Here is a 27,529-nt window from a genome sequence, read left to right on the forward strand (position 1 = left end):
GTGAGTATGAGTACAATCTGTGCCAGTGTCCATTCTGTGGGTAGTTTTCCACCCGGTGTCCAGATTTCCTGTGTACGGACGACGGCACAACTCGTGGGCCGCGTGAAGACTTCCTACGATGGTGACCCGGGAGAGAGAGAAAGAGAGAGCAAATCATACACGAAAGGCAGAGAGGTTAACTAGGACTGAGCCCGGTTGGCTACCTTAAACTGGGGAAAGGAAAAAGGGGAGGGAAAGATTAAACGAAGAAAGTCCACTGGGCACATTGTTCGGTCACTCAGACCGGATCACAGACGGTGACTCAATCCGGTAGCTTCCAAATATCGCAGCAGCGCTTTAGTGGCCCTTTGTAGCTGCGATATCTAAGGCCATGGTCCCAAGATCTTGGCCAAGGTGAACGGTGTTCTATCTAACCGATTTGGAGCTGCGCTGAGGTCAGGTCTTTCATTTTCAAAAGTTGGGCAGTAGCACAGTAGATGTTCTATAGTCTCCTCGACGCCCGAGGCATTGCACTCGACGCTATCAGTCATTCCGATCAAACACCTATATGCATTGGTGAATGCGACGCCCAAGCGTAAACGGCACAGCATTGTTTCCTCATTTCGCGGAAGCCCTGGTAACAGCCGCAGTTGCATAGATGGGTCGAGGGAATGCAGATTATGTTGGGTTAATTCAAATGTGTGCCACTTCTCCTGTGTGTGCGCTAGCTTGCTTTCTTTTATTGATATGATATAAGGAGATGTTGACGCACAACTTAAAGCGCTGGCTACTCCGTATCTCTTGAATGGTTCCATCATACAACATACAGGGTACAAGATCACATATGAAATAATCTTTTCACGGATGCACCAGGACTTAATTATCATCAAAACTCAACAAAACACAACGTTTTCACAGAAAGACTACGACATAATAAACACATGGTACGTACAATATACAAGGTTAATGTCTCCACAGTTATGTAGATAAAAGTCTAAAAAATGCAAGCGATATTGTCGACTAATGACGCAGTCTCTACTCAGCGGGTGATACATACACCATGTAAACGCACTATCACGTATAGAAACAGCGAAACAGTCAACATAAAATAATTCACAAATACATACATATATCTAGCGACAATGAAATGAAAGGAACAATAAAAGCGTTAATAACGTCCAACAATGCCGCTGTCTTCAAGAAAAGTCTTTAGTGCCTTTAAAGCGATTTCCCGCAAAGACGTTGTTGGCCAAGAACCCAAAAGTTTCTTTAAACTGAAGTGTCTGCGGTCTAATTTAATTAGGGTTGACTTAAGTCGGCATCTTGGTGTGTCTGACGTGGGCAATCTAGAAGGAGGTGATATATATCTTCATCTACAAATCCACAATCACATTCGGGGGTTTCCGCACGGCCAATTCTGCGTAAGAAATGCTTTGTGTAGGCAGTGCCTAGCTTTAATTGATGAATAAGGGTTTCTATAGTTTTGTCTAATGATAATGAAAATTTGAATTCAGTGAACGGATCAATATGGTATAAGTCCGAGCTCTTGGAATTCTGGTAAAACCAAGTGTTTCTACACATTCTGAAAGACGTTGTCCTTATAATGCAACGTAACTCATTTTTCGATATTGGGAGCGGAACCACATCATCTTTGAGGTTTGCTTGTCGTGCTGCTTCATCGGCTGCTGTGTTGCCAGAAACGTTACAATGCCCTGGTATCCACTCAAATGCTATTGCATGTTTCGCTGCGCTTGCCTTTGTGAGGTTTTTAAGTGTCTCGTATATTATACTATCACTGAATGCTTTCCCTCTTGTGCTGCAGAGTAATGTTAGAGCCGCCTGTGAATCGCTGAAAACTGCCCATTTTTGCTCTTACTGACATTATAAATTTTATTTCACATAGAATTGCGAACGGTTCAGCCGTTGTGGACGAAGTCGCACGAGATAACTTAAACGTTTCTTGTTTGTTGAGGTGCGGTATAATGAATGATGAAGTTGAAGAGGTTGCTGTACTGGAGCCATCTGTATAGACGTGTGTGTACCCTGAATACCGCCTATATATCTGGTAAAGTGCTAGCTGTTGAGCAGCTTGAATAAACATGTCTCTTTTTCTGAATATCCCGTCTACTGACAATTCGATTTTTGGAAGTGCAAGCAGCCATGGAGGATATTCGACGTCTGAATTCCAAAATTCATTTCTTGGCAATATGTGAAGATTTTCTCGAATTTCTATATGAACATAACTTCTATCTCGTTTCATGATTTCTAGAGCCAATGGGTGACTTTTATGTTGTGTTTGAAGACGAAAATAATGTCGGCATGTTTCTGTAGTCCGCATAACTGGAAATGGTGATTGGCGAGCCTTAGCTATTACAAGAGAGCTAGAAGTCGCTCGTGGAATTCCTAGACATATGCGTAGTCCTCTAGCTAAAAGTCTTTGAAGTCGCTCTTCTGACGTGTGGGAAAGTCCGTGTAAGATGGGCGCGGAATACGCAATTTTTTGTCGTATTAATGCATTGTAAACAGTCAGCATGGACGATACTCATCTACCCCATGATGTGCCTGCGAGTCTGCGAAGTACAGTCACTATGGCATCGACCTCGTTTTCGAGTTTGTTTTATGTGGGGTGCCCAGGATAACTGTCTATCAAGCATTATGCCAAGAAATCGATGCTGTGTGACAATCATTAGAGGGTGTCCTTCCAGATTAAGGGTGACATATTTAACTGCCTCCGAGTGAAGGGCAATACAGCTGTTTTTTCGCGTGATAGAACCATTTCTCTCTGCGTCAAAAATTGGTTAATGATATTTATGCCATCTTGCAATGCCATCTGAAGTAGTTGAGCATTAGACCCAGATGTCCAAATACACACATCATCTGCATACAATGAAAACTTTAACTGTGATGGCAGTCTTCTTGATAAATCAGCCATGACGCAGTTAAAAAAGAAAGGGGCTGAGTACGCTTCCCTGTGGTACTCCCTGTTTGACAGCATGTTCAGCACTCTTTCCTTCGTCCATCTGAACAAATATTTTGCGACCTGATAAAAATTCAGAAATCCATCGCAAAGACCTGCCAAACAGTCCAAGTTTCAACATACTTAGAAGAACGTGAATGTGACTAACAGTGTCAAATGCCCTCTTGATGTATAGGAATACTGCTATTGTCATGTTTCCACGTGCACGTTCGTGTTACAAACAGGTTACTATATCTAATATTGCATCCATTGTGCAGCTATGCTTCCTAAAACCTACTAACTAGTTGGACGACACATCCGTTTGATTACACCACCACTGAAGTCGCGCGTCAATCATTTTCTCCATTACTTTACATAAACAACTTGTCAAGCTTACTGGGCGGAAGGATTCAAGGCACAAGGGCGTCTTACCCGGTTTTAAAATTGGTATGATTCGAGCGACTTTCCAAGAGTCGGGCACAGTTTCTTCTATCCATAAGTTATTATAAATGTCTAAGAGAGCCTTTGTACCTCTCGGTCCGAGGTTTCTTAGCATATTGTACGTAATGCCGTCCGGACCAGCAGCAGACTTTAGGCGACCTGATGCAATTGTACATTGAAGCTCGCTTAATGTGGAAGTATGATCTAATTGAGGGTGTTGGGCCCAGTAGCAAGCAGTAATTTTCTGCTTAGCTAACACTACTGAAATATCAAATTCTGTACGTTGCGATGAAAAAGCGGGTCTGGAAATAAGCTAACAAAATTCATCTGCAACTATTATCTCACACGTGTCCCGAGCTACAGCCAGAGCACGAAATCGGAAGCTCTGTGTTGCAGGTCCACTTAAAGAACGAATTGCTAGAAAAATTCGTGGGACAGACGTGTGAGGAGACAGTGTGCCGCAGAAATCGCGCCAGCGCCGTTTCCCTAAATTTTCCAAGTGTCTGCGCATTACTTTGTGTATTTTCTGAGCGTTTCTGTATGCTTCTAAATTTTCGCTGCGTCGGTACGCTCTTTCGGATCGGCGTCCGATGGCTCTTAGGTGTTCATACTCTCCGTCAACTGCAGCGTAATCTTTTGAAATTGAGACCTTTCTGCATATGTTCATGTTATCCTGCAAAAGTTCTATAAATCTTTCCACTGATGCATGTTGATTAATTTGATCCGTTACGCGGTATCGCAAAGCTGGAAAGTTGGTTAGTCTGCTGTAACTCCTGATATCATAGTGCATGCTAGGGTGATTTACAAGGATGGAAAAATGACCACTTCCGAGCGTTTCCATATCTGTTGTCCATCCCACACCATTCACTAGATCATGTGAACACAAGGTAACATCTATGCAGCTTGAATAATTATACCCACGAAGAAATTTTGGCTACCCATCGTTTAAAACAGTCAAGTTGCATTTATCTATGGCGCACTCAATAACGTTACTACGTGCATCACAATGATCACTTCCACAGATGATGTTGTGTGCATTGAAGGCGCCACATATAAATACATTAGAATGAGCTATTTTGAGGATATCCACTAGCGCTTCTACTGAAATCCGGTTTGAAGCTTGCAGATATAGATTAATCACTGTTATGCAGAGCTTGCCAAAGGATACTTTACATGCGATGAATTCCGGGAAGTCTGAGTCACTGGACTGAATTTGATAAGATGGTATGTCTTTTCTGACGCGCAGGAGCACTCTGCTAACAGCATCTTGACGAGAAGTCTTGTATATCACATAATTCGAGAGGCGAAAGTCGTCATTGATTCCTGCCTCTTGAACGCAAAGTATTGGAAAGTTGTATTGCACAAGCAGTTTACGAAAGTCAGCACACTTCCTTCGAAGACTGTTGGCATTCCACTGAAATATAGCGACATTTTTGTAGCGGGTATTCATGTACTGCCTGCCGCAGTTTCGGCCCGGATTGCTACCACACTAGTGCTTCCAGAGGCAACAAGGCTTTCACTTCTGGTAGGTTGTTTGCTTCCGGCAGAGCAGATAGGATTGCCTGAAGAGCTGCGAAAAGCATTGGCAAAATCACTTGTGTCACCGATGCGGTGGCCTGGTCGCTATTACCTGGCGTTACTCCTGCAGTAGGTGCATAACGTCGCTGAGAAGAATGTGTGCGAATATTGGAGCTTTCTTGTGTATTACTTTCTGCCTGTTGTGGTCTGGGTTTCCGTAGCACTGATGCATAAAACTGGGTGCTTGACTGTGATCCTCGTGATTGGTCTCTTGATTGCACTGTCGTTTGTTCTCTCGAGGAGGAACAGCTTGTTGATTTTCTTGGCTGTGATGGTTCCGGTGCCCACTGTTGTAGGTGATCTTGCACTAGATGAACAAAATCAAGGTCTGGGGCGGGTTCGTTACGTCGCGGTTGTCTTCCATGGATAAGGTCATGTCGACGCATTTGTGCCGCTGCATTGTTCTGCCTTGTTCTGCCTTGTTCTGAGCTTAAGTGTTTGGCTGCGTCAGTCCGCGATAAAGGTGCAGAAGCAAGGGTTGCTCCTTTGTGTGCTTTCCTAGCAGCTTTGTGAGCGAGCTCGTTGCCGGAGATAACGCAATGGGCCGGCATCCACTGATACACGACGTCGTGTCCTTTCGCGATCATATGATGATGCATTTCTCTTTCGCGTATCTCTGACCCGAGTTGTTCACAGGACCTGCGACGAAGGCATGAGGAAGGCATTGGAAAGCCGCCTTCAAATCGCAGAATATTGCCCACCGATTAGCCGGTTGGTTGTTAATATAACCAACGGCAACTCGGAAGGCCACGAGCTCCGAACCGGTCGATGTTGTCACGTGACCAGTCTTGTCATCATCATCATCAGCCTGTTTTATGTCCACTGCAGGACGAAGGCATCTCCCTGCGATCTCCAATTACACCTGTCCTGCGCCAACCGAGTTCAACTAGCACCTGCGAATTTCCTAGTTTCATCGATCCACCTAGTTTTCTGTCGTCCTCGATTGTGTTTTCCTTCTCTTGGTACCCATTCTGTAGCCCTAATAGTCCCGCGCTTATCTAACCGGCGCATTACGTGTCCTGCCCACCCCTATTTTTTCCTCTTGATGTCAATTAGAATATCGTGTATACCCGTTTGCTCTCAAATCCAAACTGCTCTCTTTCTGTCTCTTAACGTCTTGCCCAGCAATCTTTGTTCCATCGCTCTTTGCGCGGTCCTTAACATAACTTAAACTGACAAAGAACCTTGAGCACAAGTTAACATTAAGGAGTCTTGTACAGGATGCTTATTGATCGTGACGGTATAACCACTGTGCCGGTAGAGCTGGTCTGAGTGGAACAGTCATCCGTATATATCTGGACTCGGTCAAAGGAGAAAGTGTGCAAACAATCCAGAGCTGCTCGCTTCAAGGCCAAGGTAGGCAGGTCGGTCTTCTTTCTTATCCCTGGAACCGTATGACGCACTTCAGGTTGTTTTAAACACCACAGAGCTGAGGTTGAACGTACTGAGGGTGTGAAGTCCGAAGGTAGGGACGCACGATGGATGCTGACCTCGTTGGAGAATGACGTCTGTGGTCGCTGTTCTGGCAGGCAGGCAAGAAAGCTTCATTGAATCCATGAAACATGACGAATATGGGCCCTAAGCTTGTCGATGCTAACGTAAATCGTGATCGGATGCTCTCGAGACATGATTCCTGCTATTGAGGCACTCCGTGGAAGACCTAGGCAAACACGTAGTGTCTATGCTTGCACGCTGTGAAGTTCTCGAAGATTTGACTTGCATGTTTCAGCAAACACGGGAGGGGGGAGAGCCATAGCGTAGGAATCCGATAAAAAGTGCTCGATATAAATGGAGCACGGAACCCTCTGACAATCCCCATATTTCGCTGGTCATGAACTTGAAGACGTGAACAATAGTGGGAGCTTCTTCAAGTGGGCAACCTGAGGGCTCCAAGAGAGGTCCCGGTCAACAATGACACCCAAAAACCGATGATTTCTCTTGTAGGACATAGGGTCGCCATTGATGCATAATGGATAACGAGATATCGGTATTCGCGTAAAAGGGACAAACGGACACTTTTCTGTCGAAATGCTAAAGCCTTGTGTTTGAAGATGGTCAGATGCCTGTGTTGCTATTTTCTGTAGCCTTGCACCAACCTGCAGGCGAGTGAGCGCTGGTGTCCAGATGCAGATGTCAGTGGCGTAGATTGAGACACTCACTGCTTCCGGTAGGTATTCGGCCAGCCCAAGAAGCACGAGGTTGAAAATATTAGGCCTTAGAACACCGACTTGGGAACACCTCGGCATGCGTAATGGTCGGTGGCCGGACGAAGTTCTGTGCGCAAGCACAAGGACATTTGTGTCAAGTAGTTTCTGATCCATCGATATACTGGCCCTCAAAGTTAAATTGTCAAAAGTTTCGTCTAGAATGCTTTCGTGGGGAACGTAGTCGTAAGCAGCTTTCACATAAAGAAAGAGTGATAGTGATAATCGCTTCGAACATTTTTGCTGTTCTACAGATGACACTAGATCGATGACAATGTCAATCGATGAACGGCGTCCTCGAAATCCTGCCATAGAGTCAGGGTAAATTTGGTGGTGTACAAAGTACCATTCGAGACGCATGAGGTTCATGCGTTTAATGAGATCCTCGACGCAGCTAGCCAGTGCTATAGGCCGATACGATGCCAGTTCCAGCGGTGGCTTTCCTGCTTTTACCAGCGGGACCAGGCGGCTGCGTTTCCATTCCTATGGAACCACACCATCTTCCCATAAACTATTAAAAAGGTTGAGGAGTTCTCTTCGCGCTTCTCGACCTAGGTGGTGCAAAGCAGTATATGTTATGCCATCGGGCCCTGGTGAAGAGGAACACCTACAATTGCTATAGCAGCTTCTAACTCTTCCATAGAGAATGGAACGTCCATACTTTTATCTTGTGGACCGGGAATGTCGCCTGAAGCCATGTGAGGGACTAAATCTGTGTGACCGGCGACTTTCGCACAAAATTCCTCTGCAACGTTTGTCTCACGGCGGTTTCAACAGAAACCAAGGGCGTTAAAAGGGCGTGGTTGCTGGGGTGCTGAGCAAAGACAACGAAGGGTACGCCAGAAACGGGACAACGGCTTGCGCGGGTCCAGTGACTCGCAAAAGCATTTCCATCTTCGATCCGCTAGCTTATTCATTCGGCATTGTATCTTCTTTTGCATACGCCGAGCTACACTGAGGTCAAGAATTGACTTCGTGTGCCTGTACCTCCTTTCAGTTCGGCGACGGAGCGCACGAAGCCTTTCCACTACAATGTCATTCTCTGTACTCTTTGATGAATGTCCGAAGCAACGCGTTCAATCTTGCATTGCGTCTGCAATTATGTCTTCTAACCTGCGTGCGAAATGTTTCTTGCATGTGTCATCTACAGGATATTCAAACACTGACCAGTCGACTTGGCGAGATACAACCAGCGGTGCAGTGTCGAATCCATCAATTCTCACCGGTTGGAATTTGCTCACTTCCATGAGTTTCAATATCACTGAACCACTGCAGGCTGGAAGTCAGGCAATGTGACACCAAAGTCCAGCCAAGGCAGCTGCTGTACGTTGTTCCCCGCGGAAATGTCGGGCTTCTGTCATTTAGAAGACACAGTTTGTGGCATGATTCAAAGGATAATAGTGACCTGCCCCTCGAATTTATCCTGGAGGGTCCCCATATAAGGTGGTGGGCGTAGAAATCCCCTGTTATCATCCAAGGGCCGGGAGCAGCAGCCATAATATTGTCACGTTTAATTGATGGACCACTTCTAGAAGACGCCGTTAAAGTACTAGTCGTTGAAGGGGCAGCGCACCACCGAGCAAGGACCAAGGCGCGAGCTCGTGAGCCAGCCTGTCCTCGTCTTCTTCTGGGAGCAAGTGGCCCAAGCACATGGAGCAAGCGTGTGGCATTAGCCTTCCTCCCAGAAGAGCATCGACTCGATACTAAACAAATCGTTGGCATCCAGAAAGACTTGCCCAGGACAAACGCAATGGTCCGAACACCATGACTATTACGGTGTGCGACATGGTTTTAACCACACGAAGTGCACAATCTCGTGCCACGGTTGTCGTCGGCGTGCTGTCTGGCTGCCGTTCGGAAGATTCTCATAGTTGAGGTCACTCACACACCGAAGCACTTTGTAAGGGCAGAAGTACCGACTAAGAAGTTTTTCCGAAAGGCCCGTACGGTGTACGAGGGTCTAAACTAACACTTGGTCACCCGGTTCGTAGTCAACTTGTCGGCGGCGGAGGTTGAAGTGTCGCGCGTCAATACAGTGCTGTTTCCTGAGGTTCACGCGAGCCTGTTGGCGTGCTTATTCGGCACGCTGCACAAGATTCTCGGCGTCTTCATCAAGAATGTCAGAATTGTCACGTGGTGACAAGGCTTCTAACATCGTCTGAACTTCACGACCGTAAACAAGAGAAAATGGCGTGTAGCATTTGGTCTCTTGTGTAGCGGTATTGTACGCAAACGTGACGTACGGCAGTACCTCGTCCCACATCTTATGCTGCACGTGTATGTACATAGACAGCATGTCGGTCATGGTTTTGTTAAGCCATTCCGTCAAGCCATTTGCTTGCGGGTGAAAGGCAGTCATCTTTCGGTGCGTGGTGTAACTCAGCTGAAAAACTTCTTCAAGCAGTGTTGCCGTAAACGCCGCCCCTCGATCTGTGATGACACATGTTGGGGCGCCATGACATAGTACGGTGTTCTGTACGAAAAACTGTGCAACCTCAGAAGCTGTACTTTTAGGAAGAACCTTTGTTTCAACATAGCGGTTTATATAGTCGGTGGCGGTGATCCACTTGTTTCCGGAAGTAGACAACGGAAACGGGCCCAGGAGGTCCATGCCGACTTGATCGAAGGGCCCTCGAAGCGGCTCGCTAGGATTCAGCAATCCCTCAGGTTTCACATTGAGTGACTTTCGGCGCTGGCATTCACGGCAGGCTTGGACGTATCTTTCAACACACTTGGCGAGTTTCGGGCAGTAGTACGATTTCCGCACATGAGCAAGGGTTCGAGTGAAACCTATATAGCCGGACGCAGGCTTGTCGGGGCATACGAACAGGATTTCGTCACGAAGCTCTGCTGGTACGACCAAAAAATAAGTTTTCTTGCTGGCCGCAGAATTCTTCTTGTATAAGATTTCCTGTCGCAAACAAGATGACTACTGTCCACGTGCAATTTGTCGGGGCAGACGTGCGTTGCGGCCTTCTAGGTGTTCAACGATAGGTCGCAATTCACAATCTGCTCGCTGCTGTGAGGACACGTCTGTCTCGCTAATGGCGCCAAGAAAAGCGCTGTCATCTTCCGTGTGTTCATCGGCAGGTTGAACAGGTGCGCGTGACAATGTGTCGGCATCTTCGTGTATGCGGCCTCACTTGTACAAGATGGTCCTGTCGTATTCCTGCAGGCGCACGCTCCACCGTGCCAGGCGTCCGTAACGGTCTCTCAGGTTTGCCAGCCAGCCTAAGCAGCGATGATTCGTCACCACCCGGAATGGGCAGCCGTAGAGATAAGGTCGGAACTTTGCAAGTGCCCATATAACGGCAAGACCATCTTTCTCTGTGGTGGTTTAGTTGGACTCAGGTCGCGATGGGCTGCGACGGGTGTAAGCTATTACCTTTTCGCCGTTCCCCTGCCGTTGTACGAGCACCGCACCCAATCCATAGAGACAGAAATTCAACAAGAGGGGACACTCTTCAAAAACTGGCAACAGGAAACATATCACGCCTAGTTTCAACTCCATCCGTTACTTGACGCGAGCATCAGAAAAAAGGAATATGAAATAAACTTCCAGGCAACGTTTTATTTTTTGTTATTATTTCCCACTAAAAGTGAAAAAGTTTTGCGTCTAAATGAACTTATACTTTGCAACTTATTTCTGTTGCGTTGCCTAGCAACAAGCTAGCGGCACGCCAAACGCGCGTGCATACGTCATGCGCCAGACAAGCCGCAGGAGTGAGCGAGGCCAGCCGCACATGTAAAGCTCGCGTGCTCGCCGACCCGTCTCTTTTGGATGTAGCCCGTTTTTGGGCTCCCAGCGTTCTCTTGTGTTCCGTCTGCATTTCGACACAGCACCGCTGCACTACTGGACTACAGCAAGGTGGGGAATTTTGTTTGGCAGTCTGCGACGCACTTAAAGCACATTTAGGCTTACTGCACAAAACTGAACTTATATAGTGACGCAGTTATCGAAAAACAGCTCCGCAGTCGAAGCCTAGTTAATATGAGTTAATAACTCGTACTGGGAGATGTTTGCGACGCTTTCTATGACCCCAAGCATAATTATAACTTGTTTCGGTAGTTTTTGGGCACGCTCGCCGCACCTGGCTTTCTGACGAAAAGCACCTTGGCCGTGTGACGCAGTTTCGCTTGTACTGAATCTTACTGCGACAAGTTCTGGCGCTTTCACTGACCTCAGACATTATTTTAGCTAATTTCACTACTTTTCGGGTACTGTTCAAGCAGAGTGGCCGCGCTCGGCGTAGTGGCGCAGTTAGCGAAAAACAGCTCGGCTGTGTGCCGCGGTTAGTTTCGCGTGTACTGAATCTTACTGGTAGAAGTTCGTGATGCATTCTCTGACCCGAAAAAGTATTGTAATTTATTTGCTAACTTTTTGGGATATCTTGAGGCATGCTCGCCGCGCCTGGGGTTGTGAAGCTGTTAGCAAAAAACGCAAGCCGGCCATAGTGAGTTAGTTTTACGTGTACTGAATTTTAGTGAGACAAGTTTGTGACGCATTTTTTAGTCCTGCAACAACATATACCTTATTTGGGTACTCACGCTTGCGAAAACGCGACGAGCGATTGCCGAGAGTGATAACACAGGAGTGTTGCATGCGCTGACAGGACGCGTAAAAGATAACATGGAGGCCGGAGCTCAAGAACTTGACATTCATGTATTCTGAGCGACTGAAAACAGGCTTTGCACCCACGAATCTGTCTTCGACTAGAATGACTAGAATCGACTAGAAGGCATTCTGCGAGCGTGTAACATGGTCTGGCTGAGCCTGTGTTGTAGCCACCTCTGTGTACTTGGCGTACTATCGCGTCGACTGAGGCCAAATTGTTTTGGAAACGCGCAGTCACCCTTGTATTTGTGCACTTAAATTGCAGGAAATAATGCCCGGGAAGGGAAGGGTGCTTGAAAATTGCATGTTTCGTTCAGATTTTATAGCATTGCTTGGGAGGAGTCTTTGCTGCGAAATGTACGTAAAAGTGAATTCATCTGTAATGCCGCTCATTCACCACTTACGCACGTTTCGCCTCTACACGCAATAGTCCTGTTATGTGAGTATACCAAAATGATACATGCTTGTAACTTACTTTCTGTCAGCTGATGGCATCCGGTGGAGCTTCGCACGGCAACGACTGCTGCTTACCTGGTGCCCCAACTTTGGATGAATGTAGAAGCCCGGAACGAGTATTTATAAAGAGCAAAATAAACATTTCATCATTTCAGAAGACGTCTTGCGTTTTCTTTATGAAATTGCACCTGACGGATTCGGCTGAGTCTTGTAAAGGTCCTTTGCAATCAGTTTTACTAAATAATGAAATGATTCCACGCCAAGGCCACGCGGGGTTCAGCAGAAGCGGAGCCGGCGCGGCGTGTTCCAACTGGTGCTCAAAACGCGCGCGTCCAAAACCGAAACCGGAAGGAGTTGATACCATTCGCTTGGTGTGCTACAGTCAATTCGGCCGCTGGGCTCTATGGGCGTGTCTGCTCTTGTTGAAATTTCTTTCTCTACGCCCAGACTGTCGTTACTGGCGACAGTATGAATTTCCGTTTCGGCTTCCCCGTCGAAATGCCCAACAACAGGGTGCGATGTCAGGCGGTGTTGAAGCTCAGTGAAAGACGCTTCCTGTTCGCAGCTCCAGATGAATGGCGTGTGGTCTCTAGTGAGACGAATTAGTTCAGCAATTTTAGAAAATTGCGCATAAAGCACCGCTAGTATGCGGCCAGTCCCAGGAAATGTCGAACGCTTTTTCTTGTCGGTAGGAGTCGGGAAAGCAGCTACAGCAGACGTTTTCTCGGGATCAGGAGGCACGCCTTCCGCGCTCACGACATGCCCAAGGAACTTCAGCTCTTCATAACCGAAGTGACATTTCTGAGGCTTTAAGGTGACGTTGGCCGATCGGATTGCCTCGAGTACTTGCCGCAGCCGCTTAAGATGTCCGGAGAAGCTGTCTGAAAATACGATCACATCGTCCATGTACTACACGAGACAGGTTTGCCATTTTAGGCCGGCTAGCACAGTGTCCATAATTCGTTGGAAACTGGCCGGAGCAGAGCACAACCCGAACGGAAGTGCTCAGAACTCGTAAAGTCCATGCAGGGTGACAAATGCTCTTTTCTCCCGGTCGCGCTCGTCTAACCTCAATCTGCCAGTACCCACTTTTCAAATGAAAGGAGGAAAAATACTTGACTCGCCGTAGCCGGTCGAAAGAGTCATCTATGTGCGGCAACGGATAGACGTCTTTCCTTGTAACGTTGTGCAGTTTTCTCTAATGAACGGAGGGTGCCATCCTCCTTCTTTACCAGGGCAACCTGTCACGACCACGGACTGTTCGGAGGTTGGATGACGCCATCGTCAATCACCTCCTTGACTTGTTGAATTGCTTCGCTTTCTTCCTGCGAAACACGATACGGCTACTGGTGAATAAGACGTGCATCGTCGTAAGTAATTATCATGTGATGCGTGATTGGCGTCTGACTGACTTTAGACTATCGAGCGAAGCAGTCCTTAAATTCACACAACCGTCTTCACAGTGCCTCCTTATTGTCCTCTGACAGCTCGTTGCAGATGTCGGTATTTGTAACGCTTTCTTCATCGATACCGCTTTCCTCGCAAGCTTAACACTCAATAACGTCCTCCAAGGCTTCAGCGTAAGCGAAGGGAAGGCCACGGTTGAGGTTTACGTGTTCATTTGTGAAGTTGGTGATCAAGACGTCAGCTTGGACATCCCAAACGTCAATGATTCCCCGAGCCACGCTAATTCCGAGGGTATGTAGAAGGGAGACGTTCCACTCTGCCAGTACTTCGCCTGCGCATGTGCCAGAATGTTACCGGAATGTTACCGGAGTCATTACACTAGCACGCGGTGGTATCGTGACGCTGTCGTCGGAAATTCGAAGAAGGGCTTAATGAAAAAAGAGAGCGCTACGAAGACAAGGACGAAAGAACAACATGTACGACAGACAAGGCGCTCTTGATGTGGGCGAGTTGGTTGAGCATACTTAATGAAGAAAGAGAGCGCTACGAAGACAAGGACGAAAGAACAACATGTACGACAGACAAGGCGCTCTACGGCAGCAGGCGTCTCGTGTCGTCCCTACTTTATAGAGAACGATATACAGCGTCGACAGAGGTCGATGATGGCACCATAGTCTCGAAGAAAGTTGATTCCAAGTATCAATTTACGGAAGCATTCTCGGAGAACAAGGGAGCTGATCCGAAATGTACAATTTCCAATTTGTACACGACAAGTGCATACACCAAGTGGTTTGATGACATGTCCGCCAGCTGTCCGTACGTCTAAGGCGTAACAACTTTCTTTAATAAACAGCTTGCCACTTTTCCACTGATAATGGAGTATTCAGCGCCAGTGTTTATTAAAGCAGTAACATTTCGACCGTCGATCAGCGCAGGTATGTTCATTGAAAAGTTGTCTCCAGCCTGATACACCGGTGTCGTCAACTCCCCGTCAGTCTGAGGTCGCGTCGATTGGAGATCGTGCTCGCGTTGAGTGTAAGCGGCCTCGCCTCGAAATGTCGCTGACGTTAGTTTTCCAGGCGACGGCTCGGAGATCGTCCGTGAGACATCCGACTTGTCCCTTTCGAATATAGTGTTGGTGCTGACGGCGATCGTGACTGGCGCCTTGATGACGGGGGCGCGCGCTGCCGGCTGATAAATTATTCCATTTCAGGTGGCCTTTGTCCGAAACGGGGTCGGAGGAATTAACAGGAAAAGCCTGGAGTCCTAGGTGGTGGTGCTGGCACCCTCGGTAGGTATGACCCGCCTCACCACAGTGGTAACAGAGCGGTCGTCAGCCGGGTATGCACCAAATGTCCGATTTGCATACGGCTGGCAGAGCCACTCCAAAATAAGGAACCGCCTGCGCTGACTGAAGCATGGCATACAGGGTGACGGCAGGTAGTGGCGCTGGTGCCGGTATAGGGTGCCCGAAAGAGTCGGCATAAGTCGCACGCTGGTATTCGCTCACGGTACGAGGTGTCGCCGGCGACGGGACGGTGCCTCTTAAAGCGTCAGCGTATGTTGTGCGTCGTAATTCAGTTGAAGCTGTAAACGCCTGAAGTGGTGGAGCGGCCTGAAGTGATGCTTCGTAACGTCGTACGCCGAGCGCATGCTTCGCTTCATCATGCACGACGTGAAGGCCAACTTCGTCGTGCGAACGAGTCCACCAAAAAGCTGCTCTTTCACGCCGCCCATCAAGTAATGCAGGTTCTTGTCTTCCGACATAGTAGGGTCAGCTCGCCTGAAGAGACGCACCATATCTTCCACGTATATAGCCACACTCTTATTGGGTTTCTGAATGCTAGATTGGAGGGCCCATTCTGCTCGTTCCCGGCCACCGGAGCTGGCGTAGGTGCCCAAGAGGCTGTGACAGAACTCACGCCATAATATCAGAACACCTTCGCGGTTCTGCAACCATGTGCGAGCACCGTCCAAAAGGATGAAGTAAACGTTTCGAAGCTTCAATTGTCTTCCCATCCACTGAACTCCGCCACGCGCTCGATGTCCGCCAGCCAGTCTTCCACGTCTTCAAGCAGGTCGCCATGGAGGGGACTTGGCAAGCGCGGTTTTTTCAGCGTGTAATGGGAAGGCACCGGAGCACCCGTCGCAGGGTTAGTTGTGGTAGTATGGGATGTAGCATCCATACCTGCCGTTGTTGTCGTTGTTCTCGCAGGTAACGGCTCAAACTCAGGGGCGAATCCCAGGATTCTCCGGCTGGCGCGCTGTACTGGCGTGAGCTCCGGTATCGGTCTAGCGTGCCAGCTGTTAGGAGGGGTCTGTTGCATGGGTCTAGACTACCCAGCACTCCCACAGAAAAATGTCACGTTTAATTTATAGATGACTTCTAAAAGAGGCCATTAAAGTACGAGTCGTCGAAGGGGCAATACAGCACCGACCAAAGAAGAAGGAGCGAGCTCGTGAACCAACTCGTCTTCGTCTTCTTCTGGGAACAAGTGCCCAAGAGCGTGGGACGAGCACGTGGCATTATCTTCTAGTGTTTTGCAGTTAAATTGACTTGTTGGGGAAAGGTAGACGCCAATAAGAGTAAAAAAGAGCCCCTTCTTTTTCGCAGTAACACAGACGTATTGGTTACCGTTGTGTGGCGCTACGGGTTGGGAAAAATACGTAAGGTCCTTGCGAATGTAAACCAGAACCTTACTACTTCGGACACACGTGGCTGAAACGAAAGGCTGATATCCTGATACTCTTACGGAGGCTGATAACTTCGGTTAACCGATGACCGGCATAGGAAAGTGATTTTTAAACACTAACTGCCGAAAATCCGAAACAGGTGACCTCAGGCCTCTCGCATTCCTTTGGAATATGGGGGTGCTTCTGATATTATCGCGGAACGATCGCTGTTACTGTCGATGATCCATGGTTCTGCTGTAGAAGGTGACCCGGGAGAATGCGCCTTAAACCGGGTCACATGGTGTTGTGGCTAGCTGGCCGGAGCCCCAGTTCTGTCCACCACTACCATCATTCCGGTCCAGCAACGTTCGCGCATGGTTCGCGTAGTCTGAAGCACTTATGGAGCGGAGTTACATTGCGATTCAAGAGGTCAAGTACGAGGTACTCCTCTTAGTCGTGCCACTTGAACTCCAACTCCGCCTCGGCATTCGATCGCCCGACCCCACCCGTACGATGAGCTACAACAGGCTGTGTTGCACTTCTACGGCGCTGGGTACTGCCCTCTTTCTGACGCCGACCACGGGATACGCTAAACAACTCTGCCAACACCCTCACGCCAGCACCCATCGTCTCTTTCCCTGTGCACGTAAGCCATCGTCCCAAGACAGCCTTCTTCCCTCGACCTGTAAAAGGTGCGTAAGATACTGGCGTAACACTGCAAGCCGGCGAAAGCCTTCTTTACTGGCTACATAAATGGTTCGCATCGGTGTCGGTATCTGTGGTTGTTTAGAGCTTTCTGATAACAACCTAGGAATTGTGGTGACATTTCAGTATATGTGCATTGCGGTTCGCCTAAAAGGGTGGTTTCGGTGTGATTGAAGCAGTCAACAAACGGTTGAAACGAAAGACAGCACACGTGAAGTAACAAAAGCATGGAAATATCTTGCGGACGAGTCAGGAGGAAACGGCTTCCCCTGCCAGATAGCTGTTAGCAAGCTCGGACGCGCAGTGTCACCATGTTTCATCCTGCCCACAGGTGTAGGCGTCGACGGGCCTGGGAGTCAAACTCGGTGGGCTTGCGATGTCAAGAAACGTTTTGTCGAAGGGAGGCGCTGGCCGGACCCATGATTGTTTGCCCAGGTCGGTGACGTCCCGATGGCCCGTGTTCGAAACCCGACGGCAGTTTCTGAATGCCCAATTCGGTGGCCGACCTTCTTGGTAAGTGAAAGACTTACATGAGCCCAATGAACTAACTCACATAGCCGTATAATCCTATTAGCATTCGTAGGATTCGTCGTGCACTTTTAACTGTGCCTTGATATATCTACCTATGTTTTTAACTTTTTTCCTACCAACTCGGGTCACTGGGTAGTCCAAGGTCAAATGGGCCGAGCGTCGGGCTGCTGTTGTGAAGGATGTGGACTGAATAAATTAGCAGACCAACATGAGTGACTTCGTACAAGACAGTGCGCATTTCCCGCTCTTCCATAAAACTCTGTTTCGACAACTTCGGTTACTGAGCATGTGCCCCTCATCAATGACCTTCTTCGACACCAACTTGATTCACTGGATCACTGCCGTTGGGTATGCGCCGCTCTTGAATGAATCTCTTTACATCAACTTGGGTAACTAGATATGTGCCATCACATTTACAAGCCAGTGACCCAAGTTGGGCGTGAACACTTTGACATACGTATAGACAGACCAGCAGACAATCGGTTAGGTGCTGCTCTTAAATGAACCTCTTTCACCTCAGCATTGGTCACTGGGATCAATGAAGAGCGAGACATAGCAGTGGTACATACTCAGTAACCCAAGTTGGGCCTGAAAAATATTAGATACGCATGCCCAGACCGGCAAATTGATTAGGTGCCGCTCTTCAATGAACTTCTTTCTCGCTAATATGCGTGACTGACTACATGCCACTGGTTTGTACCACTGTTCATCCTACCTATTTCACACCGACTTGGGTAAGTGGGTACGTGTCCCTCAGCATGTGCCAATTATTAACTGACCTCTTTGAAGCCATCTCGGGTAACCTAGTGTGTGCCGCTGGGTATAAGTCGCTGTTCAATTAACATCCTGGCATTCAACTTCGGTCGCAGAGTGTCTGCCCCTGGGTATGGGCAGAGCTTCAATAAACATTGTTGGCGCCAACTCATACCCTAAGTATGTGTTTGTGCCAGACAGGGGTAACTGGAGATAGCAGAGAGTGTCCTTCGTCCTCCAGGCTGATGATGACAATTATGATGACACTTCTTTCTCTCCTTTGCCTTAGCCACTCTCCTCGCTCTCGCCCACTCCTCTCATCCCCCTGCTACAGATGAGAGCGGCCAAATGAAAGGCACGCAGTACTTTTGATATTTACTTATGCGCACCGTGCTCATACCACTCTATATTTCTAAATGACGTTTGTATTTTATTGACGTCACCATAAGGCCAAGGTCATCAGGTCTGGCGTTCGTATGCAAAATTCTGTTTTTAATTTAAATGTCTATCAGTGCTTCTGATCAGTCATGCATCTTACGGGTTCACCTCTTACGTGGGAGTAGTGTGCCCGAGATCTTCTGCGACTGCGAAAATATGAGTGCGTACTCCACTAGATATGTTATTTGCCTTGGAGCGAACTTAAAGAGAGTTAAATAATTGCTGTGAAGAATACGCCGTAACAAAGCAATAGCCATGGAGTTCTGGTCACAAGGAGGTGGCGGGTTTAATTTCCAGACACGGTACCCGTATTACAATTTGGCCCGAATTCGGCAATCATGTAGGCACTTTGTACTCACAGTAAATGACGCTTCGTTTAAGATTGTCAACATTAATAATAACTCGCGCTACACTATTACAAACTCGCGTTTTTTTTTTCTAGGACATACAGCAGATCACAACATACTCTCACCAATACAGGCTTGTCATAGCAAAAATGGGGCAGTGAACAATCACATCTATACAAGAAAAGATCATAGTCGAAAACAATTGTCAATACTTGCAATGTGGCTATCGGCAATAAAAACAGAATATAAAGGAACTTGAAAAAAAAACGTACGCACAGATACTATAGCAACTGTACAGTAAAACATATTACAAGCAGAAATGCAATCAATGAAGTGATAAATCATAGCAAAAACGAACTTATCATTCAAAATACGGAATGTACAGGAGCATGAAACAAATACTCAAGGTATGTGAGCAGGTATTACTGCGTGTGTGTTGAACAGACTCTTTTAAGCCATGCGACCAAAAGGAAACGAAGAATATTTGCGGGTATCCGTATACGCAACGTTAAGTGTTAGTGAGTGGGCTCGGTGATTTCCTGGGTACCTCCAAGATAAATGAGTTAAACATACAGCGTAGTGAGCGCTAACATGTTGTTAATATCTTGCAAGAAAATTCAGGCGTGCATTTCTTTCTTAGGGCTTGAAGCGCTTCAACCTTGTTATTTTTCATCGGCTCCGCAGGAGAATCGCTTGTTTAAATTTAGAGTAAATAAACGTCACTGCTTTTTGGTGATGGCTCTCTACTTTGTTAATGTTCTGTTTAGTTATAGGGTTCCGCACTATCGGCGCATGCTCGGATTTAGGCCTGAGGTAGGTATACTACGTCATTATTAAGGGGGGGGGGGGGAGGGGTATTTCTAAGCTGACGCTTCAAAAAACGTAGTCTGCGGAATGCGGAAAAACTAATGTTATCAGTAAGTAGCCTCCAGGAGACAAAATTTGTGATTGTCACGCCTAAGCCCTTGTAGCCATTCACCAGAATCGCTGGCAATATTCCCAGTTTATACTCCTACTCTAGTGCGCTAATTTTCCGAGTCATATTCAAATAGGCAGTTTTGTCGGTTGCACTGATGGAGTTGTTGAACTTCGTTTAATGGGAGCACGAGACTTCAGAGAAAGTCGGATAGTGGACACCAGAGCGTCCTCTGACAACGAAAATGACTGAAAGAGCCAACGAAGACTATTCGCTTTAAAATTACGAGGCGTTATTCCTGCTCGTGCTCTTCCGAAATTTCAACGTGTGAAGTTTCAAAGGTGCGCACACAGCGATAATGTGGTACATAAATGTGATCGTGCTTATCGGACTTATTTTGAGCGATATTCTAACTTCTTCTTCACCGAAAACGCGGCTTAATGTGAACCTAGAGTTTATATATGTGACCACATTTAGAATAAAGAAAAGAATATGCACAACCAACACGCATCTTAGAAACTACGTGAGGAACAGATTTCGTGAAGCGGTTAACCAAACGCTATAAATTCGTTCATTTATTTCCTGCATCTCTGGCGTAAAGGAAACTTGCGTGCGCGTTTGTGCTGTTGAACATTCGTCCATCGTGTGCTCGCGCTATGTGACACATTCGGCGACCATGTGAAATAGCTGCCAGGCTAGTTGCCGTTGGCACGATATAAGTTATGCATGCGACTGTGGCCTGATACTTAGAACGTCGCATGGTTGTGCTGGAAGACAGACATTTGAGCCCACCGTCGGGCCCGTAACCAAAATTGTTTTAAGTATGACCTATGCTTCATGGCAACACCGCCAAGCACCTGAGGTGTGGACTTTAGGTAGGGTTTTGTTCGCGAAGAATGCTTTGTTTTTAGAAAAATGGCAATTTCGAGCCAGGAGCAAAGTTTCAACATTGCGACAGAGCTTCTAGGATGGTGTTTAGCAACACGCGTGGTCGATGTGCTGGAGCGAACGAACACTTCAGTGCCATCCGCTATAGCAGGACGAGCTCTAGGATGCGCGCAAACGCGTGAGCTTGTGCGCGTGTGAGAGCTCATTAACCGGCTCAGCTGAGCAACTTCTGTCCCCCGTCATGGAGGGGTTAATCCCGAGTGGTGGTTATTGGAACTAGCGGCGCTGCAGTTGCAGCTTTATTCTCAGCTCGCGCGTCGTCTGCTGCACCACGACCAAGAAGTACAGGCCGCAGCAGACGCCAGTGTGCGCGATGGCTCTGAGCGCTGCCTTCGCTTATCACTAACCTGTGCTTAAAGCACGATATGTAAATCAGAACAATTTCTTTGGTGCGAAGGTGCGGAGATGTGCAGAACGGGCGTTCATAATGGAGCCCAGACGCATACACTGACGTCACGTACTCTTTATATAGTGCGCCGCTGTTCATACTACAAGTGAATCGGCCACGGCTTGGTCGGTTGTGCTAAATTAATCTAGCACGCCTACAATAACCTGTTTTACGTGAACAGCAATGTTTGCAATGTGCTGCAGTGCACGCGTAAGACAGCATCTGGTTGTGCGACCTGGTGTTAGCCATAACCAAGATGCCTGCAAGGAGATATAGATAGAGACGGGCCAAACGCAATAAAAATAAACGTTTACATCAGATACGCCCTCGTGAATAAAGGGGCCTTGTATAAAAAAGAAAGTCCTTCACAAGTTCAGAGAGAGAGGGAGAGAATTTATTTGAAGGAAGGAAGAGAGGTCGGCCTGAGCTAGCGTACTCTAGTCATGGTAATCAACAAGTTCATGTTTCTGTATTTGTTTAATGCAGTTTGTAAAATTTATGAAAATCTGTAAATTGTTATTGAATTATCAGCGCAGTCTGGCTGATTTATTTTGAACAGAAGGTGATAGCACGCCTCTGATGTCTTTGACAAAAAGCGTTTCAAAAAATACAGAAAACTCTGACACTTTTCAAAGTCGCATCTTTAATTCCGACAAAGCTGTTGACTTCGAGGATTTGCGTTAGGAGTTTCATTCGCCCCTATTTTAACAGACTTTAAGATATTCCCGCATATGGCCCATGAAATTAATCTATTTAGTGCAAATTTAAACATGGTGTCACATTTATCTTCTCAACATGCAGGAAAAAGAGCTGCGTAACACCGAAATCATTATTGATGAGCAATAGTCGAACAAAGAATGTCCCTGAAGCCAAGATTTAAAGGAGAATTGTCGTGTTCAAAAGCTAGCTAAAGCGATATTCGTTTTTCCACAACTGCTCATCACTTCAAGCCTCCATCTACCTGTCAACTTCTGTTTTATTTGTACCGCAATAATCACGCGCATTATAACCAGCCCACAAATCACACATTACGTGCCCCCCATTATCGCCAAATATCAGCCCCGTGCCTCTCCCAGTTTTTCGTGAACGCCGCGACCATGCACTGTGTGCACCTCATTACTCACGTACTCAGATATATGCAAACCGGGTGTCCCAGTTAACTTTAGTGAGAGTTTAAGAACTCGCCGATGCACGTTAAGGTGAGAAAAATACCACGTGACATGCCCGGTTGCGCGCCGTTATCGCAGTGCTCCCAAACGTTCAGCGTACAAACGACCATATCATTTAGCATGGTTTGGTGCTGCTTAAAAGGCGACCAGACAACCGTTATCGGAACGCAAGTGATAACTGTTGCTAGGGTAAATCGCACAGCCAATGCCTGTGTTGCTCCTTTGTCGCCTTTGAAGCGGCAGCACAGCCTGCTAAATGCTGCGTTCGCTTGTACGTGGAATGTTCCATAGCTCCGCAATCACGGCGCGCATGCGGACATTTCACCGTGTTCTTCTTTTATATTTCGCACACATCAGCAGTAAGGGGTAATGAATAATACCTAATTCATAGAGATTTGGAAACTCTTTAATCTAATGTTTTGCAAACCCCTCCACAACTCTTTAACTAGAATTATGTGCCTAACTTCGTTGCTTTTAAAAGTGGGTAAATATTTTTGACTAATTATGCAATGAAACATATTACAAGAAATAGAGTGGCTTACTCTGTTGAATAGTCAGCAACGTGCATTTGGTCGCGTCGTCTTAGAGGGCATCGGTATATTTTTAAACTGTGGCTAATATTACCTGGGATACACTGTGCATATGTTCTCGAGAACGGTCAGTTTCTTTTCGCCCCTCGAAAAGTCAAAACGCGTGCCGAGTGAGGTTCTGAACAATACTTTGCAATGTGGTGAACGCAGTTCCAATCATGGATCTGGGATCTGAAAGAGCTGTGACGTAATGCTAACACATTTCTCTCAGATTTATTGCAAAGTTGCGAGAGATTTTTTTTTTCGCCACAGGCGGACGTTGGGCACACCGATTTGGTGCACTATTGTATACAAAGTTAGGGAAAGTTTTTGTTAAGCATTGTGAATACATTTTATGGCCAGAGCGGTCACCCACTGCTCACCGACAGCTCGAAGCGTGATGGCCGCTATACGGGCAAGTTATCCTATTGGAACCACTGAGCATTCTACTCAGTGCACAGCATTCAGATAATTCGCAACTCCAACTAAAGTTATCTGGAAACACCGCTGGTCGCAGCTTTGGAGCGTTCGACCTGCGTAAAGCGCCGCTAGCTTGCATTCCGACACTGAGCACACAGCTAAATTTCCTTGCAATTATTCACTTTGTTTCCAAGCCGCGTCTTTACGCTAGTACTTCTGACTTTATTAAAAGTAATTCCTAGCTAAATTTTGGAAACCTGTTGAAACAAGGAAAACACGATCCCATTGGCTCCTTTCACTTCTCACGTTTTGCAGAAGTTCTCGGATGTCTCCTGTGTTCCGATGCCCGCGCCCTACCTCCAGCACTCCCTACTCCGAACAAGCGCCAGTCATCGGACGCAGACGTGCTTATCACCCATATAAGCTAACTATAAACAGTCGCAGTTTCAACCGAAAGGTGAAGCATCGATTGCGATAGCGAACTATTGGACAGCCAGCTGTACAAAGAAAGGATTGTAGTTTTATGATCCGTATAACCTTGTAAAAACAAGCATACTAACTAAATTAACAAGCATGGTGTCACGTGCACGCAAGCAAACATGAACACATCTCACTCGATGACCGCGGAAACTGGTTGTGACAATGCTGCAGTGACGAAGAGCGGCGGTAGCAGTGAGCGAAAGGGCCTTTCTTGCTGAGTTCTGCGCTAAGCCTAATTATTCCGCGAAAACAGCGCGCGGCCGGACTCTGTCCCCGCCGCAGATGGCCTTACAGGCCCGGACGGGCGCGCGCGGCTAACGGCGCCGCCGAGAGTAACACACGACCCCCCCCCATTCTTCTCTACCCTCCGCCCGGATCCTTGTGCGCGACAGATGGCGCGCTTCCTCCCCGCTTCCCTCGATTGCGCATGCGAAATTGAGCCACCGACTGCGGGCTAACCCTCGCACGCATTTACTCGCACATGCAGCACACGGCACCCGGCGATGATTTTATCGCCCTTGGATTTTATACTGAACCCCACGGCGACAGCGAAGACGACGGCAGAAACGTGCTTAGAGTTCACATAATTGCTATCACAATAAAGAGAAGGTGCACCACGGCTCACAGACTAGACTCCTTTGTTTTTATACCAAGACACACTGACCAAGTCAAAGTTTTAGCCTGGTTTTATAAGCACAGAATATCCGTATGTAGATGTCCTGAGAGCATGCTCGACATTACTGCTTATAAATTGTGAGATGCGACATGTGATATACTGCAACACGAGTCGCTGAGTGGAGTTCCTTATGATGTTCCAAAACAGACAAGTATCGTACTTTTAAAGCGCTTGGAGGAACCCTGGGAAGTGCCCACACCTTTTGGGAGGCCACTACTTACAAATCCTTCCTTCATTTGTTTTTAAACTCCGACCCGCTTGAAAGGCACCTTCGTCCTTTAAAAAAATCTGATGCGGCTCGCTCGGCAAGCCGCACGTTTCCAAGCACAGCGCAAATATTTCCAGAATTTCGTCGCGCGAATCCTTCAGACCCATCAAAATGAGGTTATTGGCTTTCACGAAACACCTCGATCAGACCCCACACAAAAGACAGAAGTGACCACAGCACCAAGCGAAAGAGCCGCCATGAACCTGGATGTCGTTGCCTTCTTTGTTCATTTGGACAATGTTACCAGGTCAAGTAGTGGATTCTGGAGTTGTCATTATGGTAGTGCTGCCCAAACCATTGCACGTGAAGGAGGATGTACGCTTCAAGACTAAAGCGTCATGTACAACATGCTTCACGGGTATAAAAGTATCCATACAAAGCCTCTATACAGGAACAGTAATCACTGCACCTGAACAAGCAAACTCCTTCTGCTTCACAATGCTCCCAAACTATATTGCATTAATAAGCTTGGTCACTATTTTAGTAACTTTCCTATGATCCATGTTGCTAAGAACATTAGCTCAGTCTGCTGTATACTGCTTCAGCTGTTCTGGCGGGAAAGCTAAAGCTATCTTCTTGCAGCTGATGCAACATTGTGAGCACAGTAAATTTATAAAGCCAGAAATCTTTGCGAGAAGCTCAAGCAACGAAAAGGCTGGGCAGTGAGCAACTCATTTCACACTATGCAGTGGGACGAACAACCGAATTGAGCCCTTTTTTATTCCAGTGCATATTAAATGTTACACCTTTGTATCAGAGCGCACATGTACACGTGGTGTGAAATGTTGAATGAAACATTTATGCTTGCATGCAACGTTCAAATAGAGACCGATTGCGCACTTTGACTTCCCCTCGGGGGCCAGGACGAGTATAACTTACGTAAAGAAATATATCGAGCAACAAGTTAGATAGACTTACCATTTCCTACGATAACTCTAAGCCTGCATTTCTGCACATCATTTGGATGGTCGCATCGGCAAAACATTGTCATAAAAATGGAGAGGCAAAAGTTTGAAAATCCAAACTTCTTTCGCGATCCATGCATCGCTTATGTGTTTCCACGCTGAGTTTGACGCGCATTATATTGTGATAATCTTTTTTCTTAGATCACTTCTTCTTTTCTCAGAGAAAGTTATGACAATAATGGGGAAGCGAGCTCGTAACTATCATTTAAATGCCTGCACTTGTTTTCTAGGCCAATACCCTTGAATATTTTGAAATGTCAAGTTATGCTCGTGACATTACTCAGTGCATTGACTTCAGGTATGCAGGCAGAGCTCCTACCACGTTGATGCCGAGATCAGTGCACAAGTGTTCTGTGGTTTGACGAAAGGTCATCTCGTCGAGTATGACCATTGTATAATTGTCTGAAACATGCTAACACAAACCATATAGAATCACAATAATTTTAATCTCCGTTAGCCTGAATTTAAGCTAGATGGTAAAAATTTTTTCATCTGCTTATTGTGGTTTGACTATGAGGAAGGCGCAGAACAATTTTGAAGTATTAGAAAAGGAGCTGGTGCCTATGACGCAGAAACGCTTGAGCATGTCGCAAGCAATATTTTGGTTTTGTTTGCTAACATTCTTCATACCTCGTTACATCCAGTTTAGCTATTTTGCGTCTTAGTTCTTATGGCAAGAAATGAAACAGTTTACCTTAAGAATTTTACCATTTCCTGATTCACAGGTGAGTTTTGCACTTAGCGCAAGAAAGAGGCAGGTTGTCCTTTGCAGCCGAGGATCTTGCAGTGCCGCCTTTGCTGTGCTTGTTGGTGTCAATTTCCCATGTTGTCACGGTTGACCTGAGTATCAGGCGTTGCAGCGACTAGTCCTCTTCTTTTCTTATCTTTGGAAGCTCTCTTTCCTTGGGTAGATCCAGCCTTCCTCTTCCTCATGACATCCTTGTTTTGGGCACAGAGACCGCTAGATACAAAACCACGAATAGCATGTGGTCAAGTTGCTCCTATTTCACAATCCTTAGTGGTTCAGAATCCCTGCGATGAAGGAGTGAGCTGCTCACGGCAGCCATGCCAAGGAAATTAATAAAAAAAAATGTCAGGTGCAACTCGATTATTTTCAAGAAATGTAAGACATCACGCATTTGGTAGCTCAACGCCACCAACACACGAGTTGAATGTCTTCACGATTGCTGGCTGTCGCACATCGCAACTTTCCTTTCTCTTGCGTTTACACGCTTGCATCTTCCGAAAGACTTAGTTCGGCCAACTGTGCTATTTACACTTACTTCACAACTGTCGAACTGCTTCATCGCTCTTAATAATTTAAATATGGGGTTTTACGTGCCGAAACCACTTTCTGATTATGAGGCGCGCCGTAGTGGAGGACTCCGGAAATTTGTAACACCTGGTGTCCTTGAACGTGCACCTCAAAGTACACGGGTGATTTCGCGTTTCGCCCCCGTCGAAATGCGGCTGCCGTGGCCAAAATTGGATCGCGCGACCTCGTGCTCAGCAGCCCAACACCATAGCTACTGAGAAACGGCGGCGGGTCATCGCTCTTAATTCGACGTCTTCAATCGTGGCCTGCCTTTCGACGTTGCCGTCCCTTCTCTCTTTAATTTCAGCATCAGTTGGCAACCGGCAGCCGGA

General features: G+C 46.9%; 1 protein-coding gene across 3 annotated transcripts in view; it reads right to left on the reverse strand.

Moving 5' to 3' along the window:
- LOC142591171 (uncharacterized) overlaps window positions 1-25,987 on the reverse strand; it is an 89,620-nt gene extending 63,633 nt beyond the window's left edge. For all 3 annotated transcript variants that reach the window (XR_012830374.1, XM_075703535.1, XM_075703536.1), the window contains exon 1: window positions 25,836-25,987. Coding sequence is in view for 2 of the 3 variants with exons in the window: in XM_075703535.1 (XP_075559650.1) it covers window positions 25,836-25,962 (127 nt within the window). In the remaining variant the exon portion in view is untranslated. The remainder of the gene's footprint in view (window positions 1-25,835) is intronic.
- Window positions 25,988-27,529: the final 1,542 nt, after the last annotated feature.

Source organism: Dermacentor variabilis, chromosome 8 (assembly GCF_050947875.1).
Source record: "Dermacentor variabilis isolate Ectoservices chromosome 8, ASM5094787v1, whole genome shotgun sequence".
In the NCBI taxonomy this organism is placed as follows: Eukaryota; Metazoa; Arthropoda; class Arachnida; order Ixodida; family Ixodidae; genus Dermacentor; species Dermacentor variabilis.